The sequence below is a fragment of the Lepus europaeus genome, chromosome 19 (assembly GCF_033115175.1).
Source record: "Lepus europaeus isolate LE1 chromosome 19, mLepTim1.pri, whole genome shotgun sequence".
NCBI classification, from domain to species: Eukaryota; Metazoa; Chordata; class Mammalia; order Lagomorpha; family Leporidae; genus Lepus; species Lepus europaeus.
In genome coordinates this window covers 35,974,764-35,995,056 of record NC_084845.1, presented here as the reverse complement: position 1 = coordinate 35,995,056, position 20,293 = coordinate 35,974,764, and the positions used below count along the sequence as shown (strand labels likewise).

At 49.0% G+C, this 20,293-nt stretch overlaps 1 protein-coding gene across 1 annotated transcript in view; it reads left to right on the top strand.

The window, feature by feature from the left end:
• Positions 1-20,293, top strand: part of ABCC11 (ATP binding cassette subfamily C member 11) — a 68,228-nt gene that overhangs the window by 2,608 nt on the left and 45,327 nt on the right. Inside the window, exons 3-11 of the mRNA XM_062176013.1 lie at positions 910-1,068; positions 7,361-7,508; positions 8,731-8,964; positions 11,461-11,634; positions 13,141-13,288; positions 13,446-13,594; positions 14,851-14,958; positions 17,021-17,284; positions 18,924-18,995. Of these exons, the coding sequence (XP_062031997.1) occupies positions 910-1,068; positions 7,361-7,508; positions 8,731-8,964; positions 11,461-11,634; positions 13,141-13,288; positions 13,446-13,594; positions 14,851-14,958; positions 17,021-17,284; positions 18,924-18,995 (1,456 nt within the window). The remainder of the gene's footprint in view (positions 1-909; positions 1,069-7,360; positions 7,509-8,730; positions 8,965-11,460; positions 11,635-13,140; positions 13,289-13,445; positions 13,595-14,850; positions 14,959-17,020; positions 17,285-18,923; positions 18,996-20,293) is intronic.

Here is a 20,293-nt window from a genome sequence, read left to right as displayed (position 1 = left end):
AGTCAGGCATTCTGATATGTGGTGCAGGCATCCTAAGGAGCATCTTAACTGCTAGGTAAAATATTCGTTGCACCTTTTCTTTTAAAATAATTCCTCTATGGGGCCATCCCTGTGGCGTAGCAGGTAAAGCCGCCGCCTGCAGTGCTGGCATCCCATATGGGCACCGGTTTGAGTTCTGGCTGCTCCACTTCCAATCCAGCTCTCTGCTATGGCCTGAGAAAGCCGTAGAAGATGGCCCAAGTCCTTGGGCTCCTGCACCCGCGTGGGAGACCTGGAGGAAGCTCCTGGCTCCTGGTTTTGGATAGGCGCAGCTCCTGCCATTGCGGCCAACTGGGGAGTGATCTAGTGGATGGAAGACCTCTCTCTCTGTGCCTCACCTTCTCTCTCTGTATAGCTCTGACTTTCAAATAAATAAATAAATCTTTAAAAAATAATTCCTCTATTACTGAATATTTTGTTTCTTAACTTACAAGTAATAGAGTTGTGAAAAAACATCTGTGTGTATACCTGCTTGACCACATCATTTCAAAATCTTGACTTCGAAGGGCTGGCATTGTGGCACAGCAGGTTAAGCCACCACCTGTGGCACCAGCTTCCCATATGAGCACTGGTTCAAATCCCGGCTGCTCCACTTCTGATCCAGTTCCCTGCTAATGCACACGAGAAGGCAGAGGAAGATGGCTCAGGTTCTTGGGCCCCTGCCACCCATGTGGGAGACCTGGAGGGAATTTCAGGCTCCTGGCTGAGGCCTGGTCTAGCCCCAGCCAGTGTGGCCATTTGGGGAGTGAACCAGCACACAGAAAATCTCTCTCTCCCCCTCTCTCTCTGTAACTCTGCCTTTCAAATAAATTTTTAAAAATCTTTAAGAAAACATCTTGACTCTGACATTTCTGTGGTCTCTTTTGTTAGGTGTCCTGCCCCTCACCCTATGGATGATTCAGGCCTGTTCTCTTACCTCACACTGGCATGGCTCACCCCTTTCATGATCCGAGGCTTACGGCATGGCTTGGATGAGAACACCATCCCTCCGCTGTCAGTCCATGATGCCTCGGCCAAAAATGCCAAAAGGTGAGGCCGTGCTGGGCAAGACCACCTATGGGTGGGGTGGGAACCAGAGCGGCTTAAAGGTGGGAGGGAGGGTCCATCTTCAAGCATCTTGCTTCTTCTTCTGTAGTGAGGGCCTCACTCGGGGCGGGGAATAGAGTTTAATCTGGGGTTCACAAGTCTTCCGAAATAGTTTGCATATTTTATACATATGGGCTGGAAATCTTTTTCTGGAGCTAAGATACACATCTTTTATCAGGTTTTCCAATGGCTATGAAGCCACAAAGTTAGAAATTACTGCTCCCTGTCCTTTTTGATTTTCTCTTCTGAATCAAGCATCTAACAGTGGGAGTGGGTATTGCATTGTGGGTAAGTAGCCCAATCTGTTAATCCTCAAGCCACTACTACCAATTGTGTGATTGAATTTCGTATACCTCAAATGAAGTAAAAAATAACAAGTGATTTAGTGCACACAACAGAATCTTCAGAGGGCCGGTACCATGGCTCACTTGGCTAATCCTCCGCCTGTGGCGCCGGCACCCTGGGTTCTAGTCCTGGTTGGGGCGCCAGATTCTGTCCCAGTTGCTCCTCTTCCAGTCCAGCTCTCTGCTGTGGCCTGGGAAGGCAGTGAAGGATGGCCCAGGTCCTTGGGCCCTGCACCCACATGGGAGACCAGGAGGAAGCACCTGGCTCCTGGCTTTGGATTGGTGCAGCGCGCTGGCCATAGTGGCCATCTGGGGGGGGTGAACCAACGAAAGGAAGACCTTTCTCTCTGTCTCTTTCTCACTATCTAACTCTGCCTGTCAAAAAAAAAAAAAAAAAAAAAAAAGAAAGAAAGAAAAAAAAGAATCTTCAGAAAGTTCATGGAAAATGTGTACTATAAAAAAAACCATATGTATGAATGTCAAAAAAATTGGTACTCAAGAACCCTCATCTTTTACTTCCATTCTCCATGAATGTTTGGAAGTACCCTCACACATGGACCAAAGCATTACGTTGTGCCCCATAGATGTGTGCAATTGCTATGTGCAAACTAGGAATTTTTTTCAAAGAAACCTGAAAAGAAAACATAAATAAATGATTTAAATGTGTTGTACCATGTTCCTGCTCCCTCCACTTTTTTTTAAAATACCATGGTGTGGTCTGAAATTGTGGTCTAAAAGGTTTATAGTTTTGGGACTGGTGGTGGTGCAGCAGGTTAAGTCAGTGCCTGCAACAGCAGCATCTCATATGAGGGCCAGTTGGAGTCCCAGCTGCTCCACTTTGCATCCAGCTCCCGGCTAATGCACCTGGGAAAGCAGTGGAAGATGGCCCAAGTCATTGGGCCCCTGCCACCCATGCGGGAGACCTGGATGGAGTTCCTGGCTCTTGGCTTCAGCTCTGTCCAGCTCCTGCTTTTGTGGCCTTTTGGGGAGTGAACCAACTGTTGGAAGATCTCTCTGACTTTCCCTCTCTTTATATAACTCTGCCTTACAAATAAATATATAAATTTTAAAAAATAGCATCCATAAACAAGAAAATCCTCTAACATATACAGGTGTCAGAGGAATATTTTACAAATCTGATTCATCTGTTTGTGGACAGGAGATGGGAATACTTATTTATTTATTTATTTAATTTGAGAGGCAGACAGACCGACGGACAGACTACCATCCATTGGTTCTCTTTCCAAATGTCCACAGTGCCTGGGGCTGGGCCAAGTTGGAGCCAGGAGCTAGGAACTCCATCCAGGTCTCTTTGAGCCATCACCTGCTGTCCCCCAGGACCTGCATTAGCAGGAAGCAAAAATCAGGAACAGGGCCAGTATTTGAGGCCAGGTTCTCTGATACAGGGTGCAGGCGTCCTAACTGGCATCTTAGCCACTACACCAAGAGCTTGCCCAGAACAGCTGTTTGATAGCTCATGGGGAGAGCAAGAAATAACCTAGAATTTTGATTGCAGTTGACTAAAAAGTAAGACAGAAAGGTCCTGATGGTGTTGGCTCCCTTCCAGTCTTAGGCTGGGTTTATGTTCAGGGCTGAAGGAGTGAGAGGGTAGGACTATTGGCCATGGGCCACTTGGTGAGGTTCTGAGCTGGGGTGACAACCCCGCTCAGATGAGGTGGAGCATGAGCAGTGTTGCTGAAGGGCTTTACTGACAAAGGGTGGCCCAGAAAGAAGGGTGCATGACACTGGGGGCAGGGGCTGTCTGTCCACTATGTTGTTGCTGTGTAAGGGGTTGAAGCTTCAGGGAAGACCCACCATCCCTTGTCATTGTCTCTGAACTTGTGCTGTCCAGACAATGGAACTGGACACATGGGAGCAGGAAGCAGGATTAAAAGGGCAGGACCTGGTGACTACAACTGGCTGTGTGGATTGCAGAGGTGTGGAAGCCATCCATGACTGGATTAAGCCTTCCTGAAATGCCTTGAGCACCACAACAACGATTGCCCAGTCCCCTACCCATGCCTCAAATATTAAGAAGATTCAGCAGGTTGCACCAGCCTCCCTGGGACCGGGTCCCTCTCTCCCTCTCTCCAAGACCCGGTCTCTCCTTCCAGCTCTGAGATAAGAGCCAGTCCCTGGTTCTGCACACCCCGGAGCCCTTGGGTGCAGGTCACCAGAAGCAAATGGAAGGCGCTGCAGAAGACTCTGAACAGCAGAATCACTGACAAGCTCACGGAACTCACCAACTTGGAGACGAAGGTGAGCCAGGCTACCCACAAGTACAATGCTCACAGGAAAGCAGCATCTATTCTAGCAAGTATCCACATCAAATGGATTGTGCAGCAGAAGCTACGCAATTGCCTGGAGTAGGAACAAAAACTATGGAAAAATTGATGAGTTTTTAGCGACTGGAAAGTTGTCTAAACTAGAAAAGATTCATTAGGATGACACGAGTTTGTTGATCTTTCTGACTTGAGTTGATGGCATTGATCCACCTGCTGTGAAGAAGTTTGTAGATGAAGGAATGAAAACATTAGAACAATGTTTTCAATTGCAGCAACCATGAAGCTAAATTGAACCATCGTCAGAGGAGCGGGCTCAAATATTTCAAGGACCTTGAGAAAAGAATCCCTCAGGAAGAGATGTTACAAAGGCAAGGTATTGTTCTAAATGAAGTTGAAAAGGTGGAAGCTGAAAAGGTGGCCACTGTCTGGCATCTTCAGAAGAGGGGCAGAATCCAGGGAGACATGGATGTCCTCCTGACTCATCCAGGCTTTGTCTTGGAGTCAACCGAACACCCAAAGCTGTTACACTGTGTTGTGGAGCAGTTGCGAAAGGTCCATTGCACTGTAATAAAGTTCACGGGTGCTTGCCAGCTTCCCAGTGAAAGGGACAAAAAGGAATATACATGCAGAAGAATTGACATCGGGTTGCTACTCAGCGACCAATATGACTGTGGGGTTCTCTGTTTCCTAGGGAGTGATACTTTCAATAAGAATGTGAGAGATCACACCCCAGAAAATGGATTGGCAGTCACTGATTATAGCATTCGTCCCGTGGGAGTCACTGAGAGCCCTGCCAGTGTGGATGGTGAAAAAGACATCTTTGATTATATCCAGTGGAAGTAGTGAGAACTCAAGGATCGGAGCGAATGCGGCTGGTGGTTCCTCCTGCACACAGCCCAACAGGAGTCTCAATTTCTTTCTTTGTTTCTTTCCTTCTTTCTTTCTTAAGATTTATTTATTTATTTGAAAGGCAGAGTTATGGAGAGAGAGAGAGAGAGAAAGAGAGAGAGAGAGGTCTTTGCTGGTTCACTCTTCAAATAGCCACAATGACTAGGGATGGACTAGGCCAAAACTAGAACCAGGAGCTTCCCCTGGGTCTCCCACATGGGTTCAGGGGCCCAAGTACTTGGGCTAGCTTTCACTGCTTTCCCAGGTGCATTAGCAGGGAGCTGGATCAGAAGTGGAGCAGCTGGGACTCAAACCAACGCCCATATGGGATGCTGGCATGGCAGGCTATGGCTTTAACCCACTATATCACAGTGCTGGCCCCTTAGTTTATTTCTTAACCTTTGCTTTGTAAATGTCTTTCGTGTTTCTAAGCAATTTTTTTTATTCATGCTTACCTCGCATTATAGTAAAAAAATGTTTTGACTTTAAAAAATATGACAATTAACACTTTTTTTTTGACAGGCAGAGTTAGACAGTGAGAGAGAGAGAGAGACAGAGAGAGACAGAGACAGAGAGAAAGGTCTTCCTTCCATTGGTTCACTCCCCTAATGGCTGCCATGGCCAGTGCTCCGCCGATCCAAAGCCAGGAGCCGGGTGCTTCCTCCTGGTCTACCATGTGGGTGCAGGGACCCAAGCACTTGGGCCATCCTCTGCTGCCCTCCTGGGCCACAGCAGAGAGCTGGACTGGAAGAGGGACAACCAGGACATAACTGGCGCCCCAACTGGGACTAGAACCCAGAGTGCCGGCGCCGCAGGCGGAGAATTAGCCTAGTGAGCCACGGCGCCGGCCAACACATTTTCAAGATTGTATTTATCTATTTATTATGTGAAAAGCAGAGTGACACAGAGAGACAGAAAGAGAGAGAGAAAAAGAGAGACCGTCCATCTTCTGGTTCACTCTCCAAAAGGCTACAACATCCAGGACTGGGCTGGACAGGAGCTGGGAGCCAGGAGCTCCACCTGGGCCTCAAGCATGGGGGGCCGGGGCCCAAGTATCTCTTGCCTCCCAGATGCATCAGCCAGGAGCTGCACTGAAGCAGAGCATCTGCACCACAATGCCAGCCCCATTTAAAAATGTTTCATGTTAACTTCTTCGATGGTTTCTCAAAATAGTATCAAATTTTTCTCCAAAACATAAAGTTTTTGGTGTTCTGTTTTGCTGGTATAGCACAAACTTCCTAGGGATCATTATCTTGGAAGGTCAAAAGAGGGGTCCACTTTCAATTGGGGCATCTAACATGCAAGTACCCTCTCGGGGGTCTTTGCAATAATTGAGGGGTCTTTTTGGAAATCAATGTTCTGGACTTTGTGAACCTGAACTTGTGTATAAAAAAAGCAAGAGAGTGACATTGTTTAAAGTCCGGGACTGTTTCTTGAATTAACTGTATTTCAGGGCAATGAGGGAAGGCCATTATTTATTGAAAACTTCAGGCTGCTAAGTCCAGAAAGAAGGACAGAACTAGAAAAATCATCATTTTTGCCAGTCCTAGTGGAAGCAGCTCTAGACAACGGTTATCAGTGATGGGGAACTGGATAATGAAGGGGTCAGGCTTACACACCCTAACCCACTGGTCCACCTTAACATTACTAAAAAGTGGATGATAGGTATTGTATAGCTCCTGATGTAAGCAACAGGAAGTTCACTTCATCACCTGTTAAATGTTTTTGCCAAGTGGCTTGAATTCTGAATCTCATTAGGCTTTTAGTTCTAACTTCCAATTTAATAGGAAATACATGGGAAAGAAGATGATGTTAGACACCACCCCAGGAATGAAACCAATCTCATCCAGAAAGTGGGGAATTCAGTAAGATAAAGAACTCAATTTCTTTTACAAACAAATGACATAGGAATGCAAAGGAGGGCACTCAGATGCAGCTTAAAATGAGGCTCAAGAGGCCTACGGGGTGTGTGGGACAGAGATAAAGCCACCACCTGAGATGCCAACATCCTATGTTGAAGTGCTTGGTTCAAGTCCTAGCTGCTCCACTTTCAATTCCAGCTTCCTGCTAATGGTGCCCCGTGCCCCCAAGGAGGCAGCAAATGATGGCTCAAGTGCCTGGGTCCCTGCCAGCCATGTGAGAGACTAGGGTTGAGTTCCAAAATTCAGTCTGGCTCAGCCCTAACTGTTGCCAACATGTGGGGAGTAAACCAATGGGTGGAAGATCTCTGTCTGTTCTCTGTCTCTCTGCCTTTCAAACAAAGTGAAAATAAATAAGCAAAAACAACAAACTAAAAGAGACCCATCAGATTTGTCCTTTACATGCAAGATGTGGACCTTGTTTGCATCTTGATTTAACTGTAAAAATCATATTTTTGAAATAATTAGAGAAATTTAAATACAGCCAGGGCATTAAGTGCCATTAAGGAACTGTACACAGTGAGGCATTTATAGATGAAATAATATGATGTCTGAGGTTTGTTTAAATACTCCAATAAAAAAGCAGAAGAAATGAGAGATGATACAAAAAATGTCAGAATGTTGATAACTGTTGAAGATGGAGGATGGGTACGTGGAAGTTGCTGTTGCTATCTATTATACTCTCTACTTCTATCATGTTTGAAAGTGTCTGCAGCCAAGCTCTTGGCTAGCAAGACCTAGGATATCTGGATGATAAGGGGAAAGAGATTTCACTTGGCTCAATTTTCCTCTTTTCAAGGCTCCACCGCCTTTGGGAAGAAGAAGTCTCCAGGCACGGAATTGAAAAAGCGTCTGTGCCCCGAGTGATGCTGAGGTTCCAGAGAACAAGGATTCTTTTAGACGTACTTCTGGGCTGCTGCTTCGCTGTTATGAGCGTAATAGGGCCGGTATGTGGTGGATTGATGTGGTTTGGGGGATGCCAGGCTTCAGAGGTTAGAAATGGAACTGGGGCATGTTCAAGCCCATGGCAGGAGTTGAGGTTGTTTTTGTCTCTCAGCTGCTGTACAGACAATGAAGACCTTTCTGGGGCAGTAGTGCATGGGAGTTAGGAGCATAAACCCTCTAGCCAAAGCCTGGGTTCAAACCTTGGCCCTGACAGCGACTTTGGGTAACTTAATTTTTACAGACAGTGAGAGGCAGAGACAGAGAGAAAGGTCTTCCTTCCGTTGGTTCACTCCCCAAATGGCCGCAACGGCCGGAGCTGCACCGATTCGAAGCCAGGAGCTTCTTCTGGGTCTCCCAAGCGGGTCCAGGGGCCCAAGCACTTGGGCCATCTTCTACTGCTTCCCCAGGACATAGCAGAGAGCTGGATTGGAAGAAGAGTAGCTGGGTCTAGAACTGGCGCCCATATGGGATGCTGGCACTGCAGGTTAGGGCATTAACCTGCTGTGCCACAGTGCCAGCCCCATGCCCACACCTTTGTAAACAGTCACCTTATTTACTCCTTCATGGCCCCGTTTGTGTGTACTTCCTGTTTCCTATCAGGATAAGCTTCTAGGTGGCAGAGGTGGGATTAAGGTCTGGGTCAGATGAATGCCTAAGTCTTCTCCTCCAACTGAACTCTGACTTCCTTGAAAGTAGGATTTTGCTTTTCTTTTTTGGTCCTTTCTGATCCTTCAACAAATCCCCAATCTCCCAACTCTTCTTTTTATTTTTTTTAAAGATTTATTTATTTATTTGAAAGTCAGAGTTACACAGAAAGAAAAGGAGAGGCAGAGAGAGAGAGAGAGAGAGAGAGAGAGGTCTTCCATCAATTGGTTCGCTCCTCAATTGACCACAATGGCCGGAGCTGTGCTGATCCGAAGCCAGGAGTTTCTTCCAGGTCTCCCACGTGGGTGCAGGGGCCCGAGGCCTTGGGCCATCTTCTGCTGCTTTCCCAGACCATAGCAGAGAGCTGGATCAGAAGTGGAGCAGCCAGGACTCGAACCGGCACCCATATGGGATGCCAGCACTGCAGGTGGCGGCTTTACCCACTATGCCACAGCACTGCCCCCGCCCCAACTCTTCCTTGGACAAATATCCAATGTATGTCTTGAAGAAAGCTTGAAGAGTATAATGGAGGGGATGGGGGGTGGGTTCTGAATGATTTTGACTTCTATTTCTATTTAGATGCTGATTGTACCCAAGATCCTAGAATACTCTCAAGACAAGTCGGGGAGTGTCGTCCAGAGGGTGGGTTTCTGCTTTGCCCTTTTCCTAACCGAGTGTCTGAAGTCTTTGAGCGTGGGCTCCTGCTGGATCATCAACCAGCGCACGGGTGTCCGGTTTCGTACAGCTGTTGGCACGTTTGCCTTTGAGAAGCTAATGCAGTTTAAGTGTCTGACACACATCACCTCGGGAGAGGTAGGTGGCTGGGTCTGCACACCAGGACATCCTTCCCTACCCTTCCTCTGGAAGTCACTGCCCTGGGGCCCAAGGGATGGAGAAAGGGGAGCTAAGAGAGGGATAAAGAAGCGAAAGAAAATAATTCCTAGGTTGAGTGTTGACAGCTCTCAACAATTGCTTCTGAGTCACAAAAGCAAGTCAACAATCACCCAGGGAGCTGCCCCTGCATCGGGGTCTCAGAAAGGATTCTTCTATTCTTGCAAGAAATGGTGACTGACACCTTTCTGAGCAATTCTGTTCTGTCCCCTGGGGATACAGCCAGGAACAAAAGACACAGACCCGGGGTAGAAGCACCTTAGAACACACACACCGGAAACCAGCCTGGGGTTAAGGGCGTGAGAGGACTAGGGCAAAGTCTCCAGAGATGGCTTCTCTGAGCTTTCCTTTTCCACCTGCTCGAGAGGAATACGTGTACCTGCTGAGTCATTGCTACGGACTTGTGGGGTCCTGCTCATGCTCTCCTTATCATGTAACACAAACAGGGACAGAGACTGGAAGAAGACACTCCACTTAGGACCCAAAGTCGTGAAGAATATTAGAGGTTTATATGTTTACTTTGGATTCCCCTATTTTTCTGTTGCTCACCAGTTGCCTGGAGGAGCTTGGGTTACTTCTACAGTGAAAGAGATATTTGTACTTGTGGAAAAGGCTTTGGCTCTTTACGTTCAAGCCAAACCTCTTAGGGATCTGGCATCAGCACCTGTCCAGCCTCAGCTCTACCCAAACCCTGCCCTCTAGCCCTAGCTTGGTTCCCCCTCCATCTAGGCAGGGCTACCTTCTGATCCCCAATCACACCAGGCGAGTCCACCTCTTGGTGACTTTGTTCTCACCTCCCGCATCCCCTGCCACTGTAGAAGCCCATTCAAGGCCCAGGTTAGTTGTCAACCCCCACCCTTTACCCCCACTCCTTACCCAGCTCTACAGGTCTGTTTGCACACATGTGGCTGCCTCATTCAAAGGAACCCCCTACATAAATACACACCATTTCAGATTTACCACTGTGGACAGGTGTAAAAAAAATCTATGCTAAATTAACTGTCAAGTAGAAACTTTCTCTAAGCTCAACTGCTAACAAATGTGTATTATAACCGTCAGTACTGGGGGCATTCTTCACCATGTTATTAGTTTTGTGACCCCGGGCATCTTGGATAGCCTCTCTGAAGCCTTGGAATAACGGCAGAATCAGGCTCAGGAGGTTTGTCTCCTAGGATTATTGATATCTTGTATACGGAGCTTGTGCACTGAGAGCTGTGATTCTTGTGCTAACCTGTATAATCCCTGGGAGTTTCTGCTGAACTCTGAGTTTATAGGCTGTCCTGTCTTGCACTTTAATATCACCGACCTTATTCTTAGCCAGACTTGGTCCCAAGTTCCTACATTCGCTCCATCAGTCCTCTGATGTCCCACTTGTGTGGTGGGTCTGTTACTGTTCCCCATTGTCATGGCGGAGGAAACTGAGGCAAGGTACCTTGGACAAGGACATGGGAGTGGTGAGCAGCAGAGCCTGGACACGGGCACAGGGGCCTGGCTGCAGAGGCTCAACCTCGAGCCGTGACACATCCCTGACTCCCTAAGGAGACCCGTCCCCAGGCCCGCCCTGCTTCCCTCCTGCATGCCTCTGTTCTGAGCACCTGCTGCAGGCAAGGCCCGATTTCCCCATGCATTTTCAGGGAAGCAATAAACACAATGGCTTGTTTGAAAGTGGAAATGGAAGTAGTTCCTCAAATAAAGATTTCTAGAGAGTTGTTTCCACACATTTAATTTTAAAATAATTTTTTTAAAAGACCCACGTGCATACATTGTCCTTAGAAAAAAATTATAAAGATGGCGCCATACACCAGACCACTTCCCCTGTGCCCACTATCAAATTGGTTTGTGTTCTTCCAAACCTTTTAGAGTACATTCAGGTACACATGCAAGTTCACCATACAAAACCTAAGTTTGGGGATGTGCATCTTTTTTAAGATTTATTTATTCATTTGAAAGTCAGAGTTATACAGAGAGAGAAGGAGAGGCAGAAAGAGAGAGAGAGAGAGAGAGAGAGAGAGAGGTCCTTCATCCGCTGGTTCACCCCCAAATGGCCGCAACAGCCAGAGCTGAGCCAATCTGAAGCCAGGATCCAGGAGCTTCTTCTGGTATCCCATGAGGGTACAGGGGCCCAAGGACTTGGGCCATCTTCTATTGCTTTCCCAGGCCACAGCAGAGAGCTGGATCGGAAGTGGAGCAGCCAGGACTAGAACCGGTGCCCATATGGGATGCCGGCACTGCAGACAGAGGCTTTACCCACTACGCCACAGCGCCAGCCCTGGGATGTGCATTTTTATGTAATTGGTGCTACATTTTACATACTGTTCTGCAACTTGATTGTTGCAATATAAAATATTCACTCTGGTACCTCCCTTCCTGGGTCCTTGGAGAGGTAACACCTGTGCCCACGGGCTTGCTGTCTTGCAGGCCATCAGCTTCTTCACCAACGACATCAACCAGCTGTTTGAAGGGGTGAACTATGGCCCCCTGCTATTTCTTTCCTGTGAATCTCTGATCACCTGCACTGTTGCTGCCTATTATACCCTTGGACCCACTGCGCTCATTGCAGCTCTGTGCTATCTCATGGTCTTCCCACTGGAGGTACGTCCATCTTAGTCCCCCCTACCCCATTTGGTATTGGATATTCCCAGAATTCTCAGAGCCCTGGAATCTGGAATACCTTGAGTGTGGGTGCTGACTCTTGATGACTGTTAAGATCATGGCTAAGATTTAGCTTCAATTCCTGCCTCAAACTTCTCTGGCCACAACATTGGGTTACTGAATTAGAGGTGGGTTATATTTTGTTTGTTTGAAGGGCAGAGTGACAGAGGAGCAGAAACAGAGAGAAAGAGATCTTCTATCTGCTGGTTCACTCCCCCAAATGTCTGCTACTGTTGGGGCTGGGCCAGACCAAAGGCAGGAGCCAGGAGCTCATCCAGGTCTTGGGTGAGCATCTTGGACCATCTTCTGCTGCTGTCCCAGACACCAGAGCAAGGAGCTGGATTGCAAGCACAGCAGCCAGGACACAGATATGGGATCCAGTGTTGCAGGTGACAACTTAACCCATTGCACCCCAATGCCAGCCCTGTGTGAGATTTCTGTTTCTTGTCTTCTATCTGGAAATAATGAAGATGCCATTTTGCCTTTGACATAATGGGAGAAGGGATGCAAATTTGCTGCCCAAGATACAGGTGAAATAACACTGGGCAAAATAGTAGTGACTCCTGACTTACGTGTGCTCGAAAAATATTTGGGGTGGGTTGTAACGGTCAGCACTTCCTGGAAGTTTTCCTCTGGAAGAGTTGCTCTGACCAGAGAGTGATTGCAACTGTTGCAGAGTTTAGGATGCAGAGGCAGAGGAGTGGTGTATCTGTTTAGTTAGTCAGCCTAGCTTGGGGCCCAGTGAGAAATGATGGCTTGAAGAGGCTTCCCTGGGACACATTCACGGGAGCCAGAGAGTCACTGGGGCTTCACTGAGTGCTGAGTTAAAGCCGGGCTTTAGCTGAAAAATTCCCAGGTTCCTGTTGCTTAGCGACACTGTAGCCATCAGCATGTTGTAGCATGAAGCTCTGGTCTCATGTTTGTGGTGATGCTGGCATGAACAAGCCTCTTAGGCTGCCAGTTATAGAGAAGTGTAGTACATACAGAACTCTGGGAAGTACCTAGTATTTGGTAAGGATAATTACTGCCTATGCCACTGATTTACATATTTATGATTTTGTACTTTTAAATCGCTATTTTAGAGTGTACTCTTTATATATATATACACACACACACACACACAGATAGATAGATAGATAAATGTCCACTGTATAACTGTATATCACACCGTACCAGCAACAACATCGTACACCTGGTGTTTCCCAGGCCTCTGAAATGCATCAAAAGGCCACATTGAGTGGCTGATCTGTAACACCTGGGTTTGTAGAAGTGTGTTCTACAACTTCCATTTGCACAATCACAAATGACCCAACAATGCGTCTCTCAGCAAGTACCCCCGCCATTAAGCAGCACACAGTACAACTTCCGCCTGCCCAGGCTGCACTCTCCCGCCCTTGTCACACGAAGCTATTGCACGACAGTCAACCTGCCGCATCCCGACTCTAGGTGCTCCTGACCCGGCTGATGGTGCAGGTACAGAAACACACCTCGAAGGTGAGCGACCAGCGCATCCGTGTCACCAGCGAGGTTCTCACCTTCATGAAGCTGGTTAAAATGTATGCGTGGGAGAAACCATTTGCAAAAATAATTAAAGGTATGGAAATCATGGCTTTCCGCTCAGAGCGTAATGAATGACGTCATGGCTGGACCCAGCCTTTTGAGGGTTTCCTTTGGGCTTCGGGGATTGTGCTGTGATCTTTGGTGCACAGTCTTGAGGTTATTTTCAGTGTACTTTTTTTTTTAAATCCCAGACCTAAGAAGAAGGGAAAGGAAACTCTTGGAGAAGAGCGGGCTTATCCAGAGCCTGACCATCAACATCTTGCTTGTCTCTCCAACAGTGGCCACCGTGGTCATGTTTCTCATCCACATACACTTAGAATACAAACTCACAGCGTCCACGGTAAGTGTTTGCAGGGCTTTGCTCCTCCCCACAGGGCTAGGGAGTCTTCTTACACGTCGTTTCCTAGCTCACATCCTGTAAAGATCTGAACGCTGTGCAAGTGGATACTACCGATTGATTTTCCAGGCTTTTCAGATGCCCAAGCTTGCTTCTTTCCCGGCCTATCTGCGAAAGTGGTGTGCCTCGGAGAGCAGCTATGCGAGGGAGGCACAGCGGAATCCTAGGGGTGCAGGGACCATGGGCTATGTAGTGACAGCCCTACGGTTCCCAGATACCTCTTGAACTTGACAATCTTAAATGGAGGAGTTTCTCTGAGCCCCAAATAAAGCCAATGAGATATACTTAAGATAGAAAGATGTAGCCTCTTCTGTCTTTCCCTCTGTGGTCTGACCTTGATCCTGGGATGCAGCAGCTGTGTTTCAGGGTTCCGAATCCCAGTGCTTTGAGGAGAACGAGATGGGGTGCAGCTCTTGGACAGGTGGGTGTCCAGCAGGGAGGCCAGCAGACTGCACCTGAAGCAAGTAGGGTGAGCCTCTAGGAGTCTGTAGGCAAGGACGACTGTCATCTCCACTTGGTTCAGGACTGTGCCAGAGAGACTCCCGGGAGGATCTGAGGGGACAGATTCTGGGGGACTGCTGGGTCACACCAAGCAGGACTAGAGCAAGGCATCTGTGCCCCTTTGGAGTTTATCTCTGAGTTGTAAGTAGAAAGAGATAGAGATGGACATGGATGGGAAGGTTTTGCAGGTCCCTCCAGGATCCCGAAAGCCTACAGTGGTTTGCTATGGTCAGAGCGAGGGGTGGATCAGGCATGAAGGCAAGAAGATTCGGGATGTTAGACAGGAAAATAGCACCAAAGGCGAAGAAGAAACTCCACCTTGACCGCAGCAACAGAGGCTCCGTCTACTTGGTGGTGGACAAGGCTCTCTCCCCTGGATTCTAAGTGCTTCTTAGACTTTTATTCCCGGACCAGCTTTCCAGTTTTTGCTACTGCTGTGGTAAGCGGCTATGTGCACAAAGTTACAGAACTACCCAGTGGCTAAGTTGCAACAGGGATTCTTAGACTAAGCTATGCACTCTCCCCACCACTTGTGCCAGACTCTCAAATACCAGCTTGGCCTCTGCCAATTTGTAAAGGAGCCGCTTGTTGGGAGGTACAGGCTGCTTTGGGGTTGGGGCTCGGGGATGGGGAGCCCCGGGAATGGAGGAAGCAGGTGAGGCTGTAATGCTCATTGCCCCCTCCCGCTCCTCCTCCAGGCCTTCATCACCATGGCCGCCCTGAACCCCCTGCGGCTGTCAGTGTTCCTTGCGCCCTTCGCAGTCAAAGGCCTCACCAACTCCAATTCTGCCGCAGAGAGGTTCAAGGTAAGTCAGCCCTCTGCCTCGGGGTCCCCAGGATCTGCTTGCCAAACACACCCCTGGCTAAGGCAGAGTGAGGCCTAGCAGAGAGAGGGCCCAGCTAACTCAGTGTCTTTCTGTGCCCTGGGGAAAACATGCATCAGGCTGTGTCCCACGCCACAGGCAGAAATCAGGACAGTGTGTCCAAAACAAGTGTCAGACAAGTGGTCTACAGACTTATCCAGGTGTGGGTAATGTTACTCTGACAGCTTCACTTAAAAAAACAAAACAAAACAAAACAAAACAAAACTCCTACCTATTGCTGACATCCAAAAGCCCGGACATTTTGTATGGACACCTACATCTGAGGACTCTTGGATAACCAGCAGATCTGGGCGCTGGATGACATTCTCCTGGAGCCAGTGAGAGCTGTTCTGTTTAGATGGCTGTCAGGATGCAGTTTGCTGCAGGCTGCACTGTGCTCTCTTAACCTGTAACACCGGGGCTGCAACTTACTCACCATTTAGCATCTTTGAAATGGGTGACTTCTCTTATTTACATGGTGAGTTTTGCCCCAGTAGGCATCTGAGTTGGAAAAACTCTCATCTAAACCAATTGTAAAAAGACAGCTTCAAGTCATCTCACTTTCAGATACTTGCAGGAGCAAAGCACTTGGCTCACATTAGTTAAAATACCTGCATCCCTTATCAGAGTGCCTGGGTTTGAGTCTCAGTTCCAGCTCCCAATTCCTGCTGCCTGCCAGTGCAGACCTGGGGGGACAGCAGGTGATGGATCAAGTAATTGGGTTCCCGCCACCCACGTGGGGGACTGGATTGAGTTCCTGGCTGCTGGCTCCTGGCTCCAGTTATTGTAGGCATTTGAGGAGTGAACCAGCACATGGTAGCATTCTCTCTCTCTCTCTCTCTCTCTCTCTCTCTCTCAGATTTCTTTATTTGGAAGTTAGAATTACAGAGAGAGAGACAGAGACAGAGATATAGAGAGATTTTCCACCTGCTGGTTAACTTTCCAGATGGCCAGAACAAACCAGAGCTTGGAGCTTCTTCCAGGTCTCCCACGTTGGTGCAGGGGCCCCAGCACTTGGACCATCTTCCACTGCTTTTCCCAGGCCATTAGCAGTGGAGCAGCCAGGATTTGAACCGGTGCCCATATGGGATGTCAGTGTTGCAGATGGTAGCTTTACTTGCTCCGCCACGACATCGCCCCCTATCAGATCTCTTGGTGAGCATATCTCCAGGTAGTTGTGTGGATGCAATGGCTTCAGTGAGACGGCATTTCCGGCTCACATTCTCAGTGTTGGGATTCATTCAGTGCTAATTCTGCTCTTGTATTTTGCAAAACAGGGAGACAGGGGCACAGAGAAAAGAGACCTGCAGATGGGCACAATTTGAAATGTCTGACCTGGAGTATTTCCCATGGTGTGGTCCCTGGGAAGACTCTTTTTTATTTTTAATAAATAAAATTTAATTTTTTTATTATTTATTTGACAGATAGAGTTATGGCCGCTATGGCCGCTATGGCCGGCGCTGTGCCAGCCTGAAGCCAGGAGCCAGGAGCTTCTTCATGGTCTCCCATGCGGGTGCAGGGCCCAAGCACTTGGGCCATCCTCCACTGCCCTCCCGGGCCACAGCAGAGAGCTGGACTGGAAGAGGAGCAACCGGGACTAGAACCTGGTGCCCATATGGGATGCTGGTGCTGCAGGCAGAGGATTAGCCAAGTGAGCCACAGCGCCGGCCCCAAATACAATTTAATTTTTAAAAACTGCACATTAATCCTACAAGTCAATGGGTCTTATCACTTGGGATAAGGCCAGTGTTGAATGGGCGTTGGTCAACTGAGGGTATGGGGTATGGAGATGAAGAACGGCCTGGGGCGTGAGAGCTGGACAGCAGGGGCACAGCACTTCCACCAGCAGAAGCCTGTCTCCTAACTGTGATGCTGCTTCAAGCTTCTATCTGTTGCACTTTCACCTACTCGTACCAGTGACGGGTCAGCAATACTGGGCGCGCGTGTTCCTACTGAACTAAAGAACTGATTCTCCCCCCTGCCCCCCCGCCTCTTATCGTTACAGAAATTCTTCCTCCAGGAGGTCCCCACAGTCTCCGTCCACACATTGCAAGACCCCAGCCAAGCCCTGGTTTTGGAGGAGGCCACGCTGTCGTGGCGGCGGCAGACCTGCCCTGGGATTGTCACTGGGGCCCTGGCGCTGGGGAAGCAGGAACACACTTCCCCGGGGAAGATCGGAACCCAGCCACAATTGGGTGCCCTCGGGCCGGAGGACAAAGGGGACAGGCTGGGCCCAGAGTTGCGCAAGATAAACCTGGTGGTTTCAAAGGTAGCCTTGTTTGGCTACGTGGGCAGGCTGGCTGCCAGTTCAGGGCTCAGATGGCCAGGCACCCTACTGTTTCCTTTCCAGACTGTCCCCATTAAGGTCATCCCTTTTTTTAAGCAAAGATTTATTTGGTTATTTGAAAGGCAGAGTTACATAGAGGCAGAGAGAGAGAGAGAGAGAGAGAGGTCTTCCATCTGCTTGTTTACTCTCCAGATGGCCGCAACGGCCAGAGCTGGGCTGATCTGAAGCCAGGAGCCAGCAGCTTCTTTCTGGTCTCCCACATGGGTGCAGGGGCCCAAGGACTTGGGCCATTGTCCCCTGCTTTCCCAGGCGCATTAGCAGGATTGGAAGTGGAGCCACGGGATTTGAACTGGTGCTCATATGAGATGCTGGCACTGCAGGCAGCGGCTTTACCCGCTATGCCTCAGTGCTGGCCCCAGGCTCTCCCTTAATACAGATTTTACATGGAGAGCAAATGCAGGAAGACTTTCATACTGTAGTGTGAATTAATCAATCATCTGATATTTTGGGGGAATAGGCCAGACCACTGAGTGCCAGTTCTTGGAGGGACAAGAGACCCAGAAAGGAGAATAAATTGATTACATTGACATATGTTATACCCTGGAGTGTCTGAGATCTATGCTACACGTTCTAATCTGGTTGTTCTGTGGCCTCACCTTATCTGGCTCCTTTGGCACCTGATGTTCATAAGGCCCAGCTTTCTGCTCTCACTTCTGCTCTTCTTTGTTCCCTATTGAGATACATAAATGCATAACAATAATGATGATGACAGGTGTAAAACAGATACAGCTATTTATCCATATAGACTGGTAGATCTTGTGTCTCGCAGTTGATATTAATGTCTGATAGTGATAGGTGTCAGTAATGGCCCTTCCCCCTCGGAGGCCATCTCTGGTCCCCTGGCTTTGAATTCCAGCTCTGTGTTGTCATCTCCAATCTTGGTGTCTCCTCTGGGCTCCAGATTCTGCTGCCTACATCTTTGCTCTCTTAAATGTCCCCGGAGCATTGCAAATGGAACATTGCAAATGATCTTCACCCTCATGGTACCACTGTCTTTCTGGTGGCTGAGAACCTGGGGGTCAGGCTTGATTCCTTTCCACCCCCCACCAATCTCACCAGGCTATCAGCAAGGTCTGTCAGCTCTCCTCCCACATGTCTCCCAGCCCAGCCACCTCTCCACCATAGCCACCATCAATCGACTATTTGATGGAGAAATGAATGAATGAATGAATAAGTAAATGAATGAATGAATAAGTAAATGAATGAATGTGTGTGTCAGTATGAGGTCGGTTTCCGTATCCCCACTTTACATATGAAGAAATTGAGGCCCAGAGAGGCCAGGTGGCTTTCCTAGGATCCTAGGGTAGATGCCTACCTGGAATTTGGGTTTCTTGACACCCATCCTGGAGTTCCTCCCTGCCACTTCTACGCAATGTTCTTCCTCCAGGGTTGCCCCAGCACCTCTGCATATGTGCACCAAGCTCCTGTTGGGCTTTGTTTGTCTGTGGTGCATGGTTTTGTTGCTTCTGAATGTCATTGAGTGCTTGGACAATAGGCAGTCCAGGGGAGAATGGCAGAGTCGTGCTGTCCCAATGCCTGTGTGTCTTCTGTGGCTCTGCAGGGTTCCGTGGTGGGGATCTGTGGCAGCACAGGGAGTGGCAAGAGCAGCCTGCTGTCAGCCATCCTGGGGCAGGTAAGTGGCCTGCACTGCTGCCCACCAGCCCACACACCGGCCCCTGCTCCCAGCCTCGAGCTCCAGGGGAGGGCTCCCGCACCTGCTTTCTTCCTCACAGGGTCTGAGCAAATAGGACTTTTGTAAGTGCCAGCGTGCATGCGCCCTGGAGGCGGGCCTCCTGGGTGGTACTTCCTCTCCACCCTGAGTTAGTACTCACGGTGGGCCCAGCTGCCTCTGGGCTCCACCCCCCTTTCCCACCTGCTCCCTGCAATGGTAACGGACATTGCAGAGCTTGGTATGATGATTAAAAAAAAAATCCTCTCGTGGAAGCAAACTCACCCCTTGAGGAGTGGGCCAGCAGCAGAAGCAAAATGTGGCAGGCAGGAGGCGGGGAGGGGAAAGCCATGCTCATACGCTTACCGTGGAATCAGCCTTCCCCCTACCCCAGGTACCCCTGCCTTGAAGATCAGAACGCCCCAGTTCCATCTCCCGTGGACAGTTTGGAGGTTGGCTTTGTCTATAGCCAGGCCGACATGTGGCTCAGCACTTCCTTGTCCAGGTTCAAAACCAAACACCAACAGCTTCCCCCAGGTCATCTGGGGTCACACTGCACAGCTCGGAGTGGAACAACTGAACGCCCTGCACCCTGCGTGCGTGTTCATGGCCACCTCGCTGCTCTCCCCGCCTCCCCAAGCAGCCCCAGCCCCAGAAGCTCCTGGGCTGTCTCTCTCTCCCCCTTTCTTTCTGCATGAATAGCGCTGCTGTCCGCACTGTGGGGAGAGCTCACAGTTTGCCTTCCTTCTCTCAAGTGTGCACAGCCCAATGCATTGCCTCCTTGGGAAGTGGCGATGTTGCCAATATCTATTCTCTCCTAATTCGTGTCAGCCTCACCGTTTCCTGTGCCCTACCCCGGACAGCCTCCCCCCAGCCTCTGTGTGCCAGGGGGAGAAGAAAGACTCCATTAAAATAGTAACAAGGGTTCACTGACAGGCCTAGCCTGGAGCTTTCTGTTTTTCCCATTCAACCCTGCTCCCAGCCCCCAGAGGAGGACACATTCCTTGTGGCCCACTTATGGGTAAGTAAGTGGGGTGCAGAGAGGTGGCCTGCCCCAGGTCACACGGTAGGAAAGGTGTGGGCCAGGGTAGGAGGCCAGGGCCGACTGAGGCCTGAGGTTTGGCTCTCATCACAGCAAAGTTACCCGACAGCCTCTATTCCTTCCATGCCCCCTTTTCCGTGGCCAGTGGTTTACTGGCTTCCTCTGCAAATAGGCAAATCACTTTCCTTCCAATAAAGGAAAACATAAAGCTAATTTTATT